Raw genomic sequence first — 5,741 nt, forward strand, 5'->3', positions numbered from 1 at the left:
TTTTAGTATTTGGGCAAAGGGACGATGGAAAGAGGATGCCTGTTGGAACGTGTACACGATCTAGCTGTCCTTCTTACTGCACTTGTTTTATGGCACTTACGTATTTTCCTCTCACAAGTTTACAAGTGACTGCGAAGTGATTCTCTCCAAATCACCCAGACAACTCGAGGTCTCTGGGCCGTGTCCCTCCTGTCACCCATGGTTCCCGAGCTCCGGTGCTTTGGAAGCGCCGCGGTATTACTGGCCCTTCCTCCGGCCAGGTCCCGTGTGCAGTGTTTTGACCGTGTGCACAGCCCGTGTACCAGAAATGCCAAGCGGCTGACTGGGATTTGCCTAGGTCTGCAGGTCCTAAAGCCCAGGAGCCTGGCCACTGCCGTGTGGATGCTCAGGCCTGGTCAGTCACTGTGGGAAAAATGCATTTCAGGGCTGTGTCTGCTAGAGATGCTGAGGGAGAGGGAACAGGCCCCCAGGACGGAGGGGCACCAAAGAAGAGCACTGGTATCACTGCTAACGACTCCAGTCTCAGCTCTGCGTTTACTTGTCCTGTGAACCAATCTCTTAAAACTCTGCCGGGCTGCTGTGTTTACCTGTTAAATGGGGATTCTAAGACCTGCGCTGACAGGCTTCAGGAAGAAAAGGCCTAGCACAGGGCAGCAGCGGCTGAGTCAGGGTCACTCAGACGTGGGCCCCGCCTCTTCAGGTTTTTCTCGGCTCTTCCTCAGGTCCCATCCCTCCACGGCTCTGCATGTCCACTCCCCTCACAGCCACCAGGTGGAGCCACGCACGGCAAGGCGAAGCCCAAGGCCGGATCCCAGGCAGCTCCCTGTCCCTGGGCAAAGTCCACTTCCCACACTGCAGCGAACGTAACCTTCCGCGTTTATGTGACCACGAATCCTCAGTATCTTCAGCTCCCTGGCAAGCATGCAATTTCCAGGTATAGGCGACCCCTAAATTACAGTTTCCCCCAAGTATGTGGCAGACACACCTGCTCCTCTCTTGTGTTTATGAAAACGAGATGTGCGGACTTGTCTTCACAGAAAAGTTTCGCGTCCTCAAAGATTTCTTTCTCCACCGAAAAATAGTAGCACTTGTCTGTGAAGTTCTTCCAGTGGGGCGGACAGCCTAGGAATGCAAAGGTTTAAAGCACTGATGTGAAAAACTTGGAAAGCACTCCGCCTTTTCTCGGCTATGTTTGTGAGGTCAAAGCCACAGTCCCGTGTCCTTCGGGCGCCAACAGCAGCCTGCGTCCCTGCGTCCCACCACAGAGGCTGGAATGATGCTGACAGACACCACACAGCACCTGAAGAGGACGGAATGATCTGGAAAAGCCTGTGACTGAGCCTTTGTTCCTCTGCACCTGGATTAATCCTTACGGTGACAGAAATAAAAACAGAAAGCGGGACAGGCACAGATGTTCACCATCAGGCTGGGAGCATCGGGAGCCTGTGAAAACCTGCACTTGAAGACCCAGAACCAAACCCAGGCTCACAGGAGGAAATGGAGCGGGAACAGGCCGGGGCTCAGGCGGGGTTGTTAACCAGTGAGTTTTCCCAGAGGTCTCATTCTCAAGGGACTAGAGGGTACCATGAGTCCTTGGCACCAGCACAGAAGTTTTATCTGTGTGCCAGTGGACTTGGCCGAGGCAATGCTCCGTCCCTGGGCCGAGGACAGGACGGTGAGGGTGGCCAGCCACAGGCTATTGTGAAGGAAGTGTCTGGGGTGCGCCTGTCTCCTGAGGCCCCAACGCCTCTAAGTAAACCAGTGCTGGGGACCCGCACTGTGGGCCTGGCTGTGACAACAGCACACGATCCTTCCCTGCTAATAAAATGGGGGATGCGGGGTCCATCCCTGAGTGCCCACCCCCGACCCCCTGGAAAAGGGACTCAGACTTACCATTGGCCTCCGGTACGGGGGTTGGTTCATTCTGTAGAGCCAGGGGTGCCACTGCCCCTGCTGGCCCTGGGGGACCAGGGGGGCCCTTGGGTCCTGGCATGCCTGGCACCCCTGGCAGGCCCGGAGGTCCTCGTGGTCCAGGCACCCCAGGCTCTCCCACGGTGCCCTGCAGTCCCTGGAAGCCGGGAGGGCCCTGGGGGCCAGGGAGCCCATCCTTGCCTGCTGGGCCCGGGGGGCCGGGGTCTCCACTGGGACCCTGCGGGCCAGGCTTCCCAGGGGACCCACGGGAGCCTTTGGGTCCCTGGGAGCCTTTGGAGCCTTTGCTGCCGCGCTCTCCAGGGGGCCCAGCCGGTCCGACTGGGCCTCTCTCACCGGTGGGGCCGGGGGGCCCAGGCTCCCCCTTTTCTCCTTTCTGTCCTTTGTTGCCAGTTGGACCTGGGGGACCCTGAGAGCCTCTGTCGCCTTTTGGACCCCTGGGGCCAGGAGGACCTAAACACAAAGGGGTAAATGACATAAACGCGAAGTCCTCTGTGAATGATAGCATGTGAAGTATTTATCTTTCTTACACAATTTCCAACCTAAACAAAAAAGCAGCATAAAATGTACATTAAGAAATGCTTGTTTATCATACTATTTTTGGCTGTTATGGGCTGAATTATTTCCCCCCAAATTCATATGTTGAATCCTGACCCCCAATCGTTAATGTGACAGTCTTTGGAGATGTCTTTAACAGGTAATTTAGTTAAAATAAGTCCCCAGGGGGTGAGTCCTAATCCAATGTGTGTCCTTCTCAGAAGAGATCAGGATGCAGACACACAGAGAGAGACCTGACGCAGGGAGAAGCCCGTGTGCAAGCCAGGGACAGGGCCTGGGATCTCAGACCTCCAGCTTCCACAGAGGGGAGGAAATCATTTCAGTTGTTAAAACCTTCTAGTCTGTGATACTTTGTTACAGCAGCCAGGGCAAATCAGTACCACGTGTATTTTGTTTTGTTTTTCAGAATGGGCTCTGGGCTCCCCTTCCAAGCACTCAGAAGGGATCCTAACTGCTGCAAAGCTTTCTAGGGCTCCACTGATGGGCTCCACATTGACACTAGAAACAGAGGGTTTGTCACCAGCAGAAAAGATGCGCAGGTTGGAACCAAGATTCCCTTGTACTGCCTTCCTACTTTTTTATGTTCAGTTATTTCACAAAAATTAGTGATGTGCTAGGCGACAAACACCTCGGGAGGTCTGGTGGGCTGTAGTCGAAGTTGACCAAACGTTGCAATGGGGGGTTGAGAGGCACAGCTGAGCCTTGGCTTTTTCCCATCACCTCCCATCTTGCATTCCTGTCCCCACCAGTGTCATATTAGGGCTCGGCCTCACCCCCATTGCCCGGCTCAGAGGGACAGGATGGACCACTGCCCACTCTACACAGGGCCTACTCTCCGCTGGTTTTGATCTACTACAGATCGAGAGAGGCTAGAAGGAAGACGTAGGAGGACCAGCCAAAGAGCCCCAGGGGGGAAGAAGGCGAATGCATGGTCGTCCCCACCACCTCTGGAGCCGCTCACTCGCGCAGCCCCGTCCTCTCGAGTTTGTGAGGGTCAGAGGGGACTCACGCAGGCGACCCACAGCCAGCCTGCTGTGAACGGGTTTTCGGGCGACTTCACGCCTGTGTCCCCTGAATCCGTCCTTGACGTGGTTCCCATAGCACAGATGACATAAACTAGAAATGCCAAGTATTTGTGCCAGGTTACTTAGCTACTAAGAACAGATAAACCCTGGAAAATAAGGCTGGGGACATCACAGTCTAGCCATAGAGCTGGGACATAAGTTCAGCTCTTCTGATGTTGGAATGAACACATCGAGGTTAAGTCTCAGGATAGTCTACTCTGCAGAGTCTCGGAGTTTCTGAGACTCCCCAGTTCTGTGTGAAGAGAAGCCCACACTTACTCTTTCTGTGGAAGCAGAAAGCCCAACACTTTACCCTGGCCCGAAGCAGGGGACAAGCACAGATGTGCCACCAGGGGCTCGGAGCTGCCACGGAGAGGCGTGCGAGAGAGCAAAGACTGGTGCCTGTGTACCCTAAGTTTCTGTCTTACTCCCCGCCCGTCCCACCTCTGTCGGGCCACCTCCCTCCACCCACCTGGCCTTGGTGGACACGGCTGAACCTTCACCCGCCCATCCTCACTGCGCTCTGGACCTGACTTTGGTCGGCCGTCGCGTCGCGCGTGGATTTGTGAGGACACTCTATGGGCTGTAAGTTTGTATTAGGGCCAGGCCTGAGCCTAGCTTAGACGGGGGCCTTCGGGGCTGTCCGCTCCACGGCGGAGACCCAGGGACGGGGGCGAAGTCCTTGAAGCCATGTCCCTGACCTCTGTCCACAGCGCCTGTCGGCCCCTCCCTACCTCGGTGTTCCTGGGCTGTGGGTCTGCTGGGGATCGGATCGGCCGTGCCTTTAGGACGCCGAGGAGCACTTCCAGCTTGGCCTGCCTTCCGCCCAACCTCTCATCTGTGCTTCACCTGCTCCCATCGTCCCTTCTCCCGACACAGTACGGCCTCCTGTGCCCCTCTCTCCTTGGAGTCCTCTCCACCCGCCCTGCCTTTGTCATCCCGAAGCCCAGCTCTCCTCTGTTCATTCAACAGTGTTCAGCCCCTAGTTGGCCAGTGCAGCCTCGAGGTTCTTTGCAACTTGCGCTCTGCATTTCCCCTCCTTTCCCAGCATTTCCTCTGCCCACAGCCATCGGTACAGATCCACGCTGGAGCCCACGTCACCCTCCAGGTAGCTCTGACGGAAGTTCCCCCCTCTAATCTTCCGGTCTCCGGTCTACCGAGGACGTCTCTCCCCCCAGCACCTCGCCCTCCTGGCCCAGTCGTTTTCAGGAATACTCACCAAATGCGTGCGCACCACCGCTAAAAGCCCAGAGCTCTGATGCTAACACCTGGGGCCCAGGAAAGATCACCTTCTTCCTCGAGGTGCTTCCCTACCAGTCTGCGTGGCAGGGGGACTCTGGAATCGTCACGTGGTGACCTCTTCCCTGCCTCTATCTATCCATACTTAAGAACTGATTCACTGGGTCCCATCTGGAATCTGAGTATTTTTCTGTTAACTGGGGGAGATTCATCAAATGGCCTGGGTCACTTAGGAAAGATGGGGAGACAGGCTTTTTGCTGCCAGATGTATCTCCTTTAAGTTAGTTCCACAATTGTGCTGAGAAATAGTGACCTAGTGATTAACAGTGGGAAAGCAGCACTGTGTTCCTTTGCAATGGATACAGCATCACGGAAGGTTCTAGTGGAAAAGTCCAGACAGTAGGCCACAACAAAAACAAACAAACAAATGAAAATGACTTTTCTTCCATGTTTAGCCTCAAGAAATCCAAATAATGAAGGTCTGTTGGGAAACTGAATTACTCTCTTTCAAACTTTTGCCACTAATTAGTTTCTCCACCACACACACCTGGAGTTGGTGCTGTACCTGCAAATTACGGGAAATGGATTCATCACGGGAGAGACTGTGCTGGTCAGGGGCCCTGCCTCCCTGTCCTCAGCTTGGCATCCCGAGCTGCATTTCTTCCCCATCAACTCCTCTGGTTTCTGATGCTTTCAAAGACACACAGCTCTTTTACTCTTCAGACCCGAATCCAAGACCTCTCTCACAGGGGTGACGGCTTCTCTCTACTCGTCTCTTCCAGGGTAGGGCACTTTCTGGGGGTCAGCTCTTCCCCTCTGACCTGCCAATGGCTGTGAACGTTCCCACCCATTCCTCACATAAGTGGTGACTTATTTGCGGAATGGCATTAAACACAGGTCCCAGTGCAAGGACCTTGAGTTCGACCCCCCAGTACAAAAAAAAAAAAAAAA

At 54.8% G+C, this 5,741-nt stretch overlaps 1 protein-coding gene across 1 annotated transcript in view; it reads right to left on the reverse strand.

Annotated features, from left to right (window-relative positions):
* Nucleotides 1–5,741, reverse strand: part of Colec12 (collectin subfamily member 12) — a 172,505-nt gene that overhangs the window by 8,787 nt on the left and 157,977 nt on the right. The window contains exons 10-11 of the mRNA XM_033757416.1: nt 1,894–2,382; nt 986–1,122 (exon numbers count right to left, since the gene is read on the reverse strand). Of these exons, the coding sequence (XP_033613307.1) occupies nt 986–1,122; nt 1,894–2,382 (626 nt within the window). The remainder of the gene's footprint in view (nt 1–985; nt 1,123–1,893; nt 2,383–5,741) is intronic.

The sequence above is a fragment of the Fukomys damarensis genome, unplaced genomic scaffold (genome assembly GCF_012274545.1).
Source record: "Fukomys damarensis isolate Sample0158 unplaced genomic scaffold, DMR_v1.0_HiC HiC_scaffold_30, whole genome shotgun sequence".
NCBI lineage: Eukaryota > Metazoa > Chordata > Mammalia > Rodentia > Bathyergidae > Fukomys > Fukomys damarensis.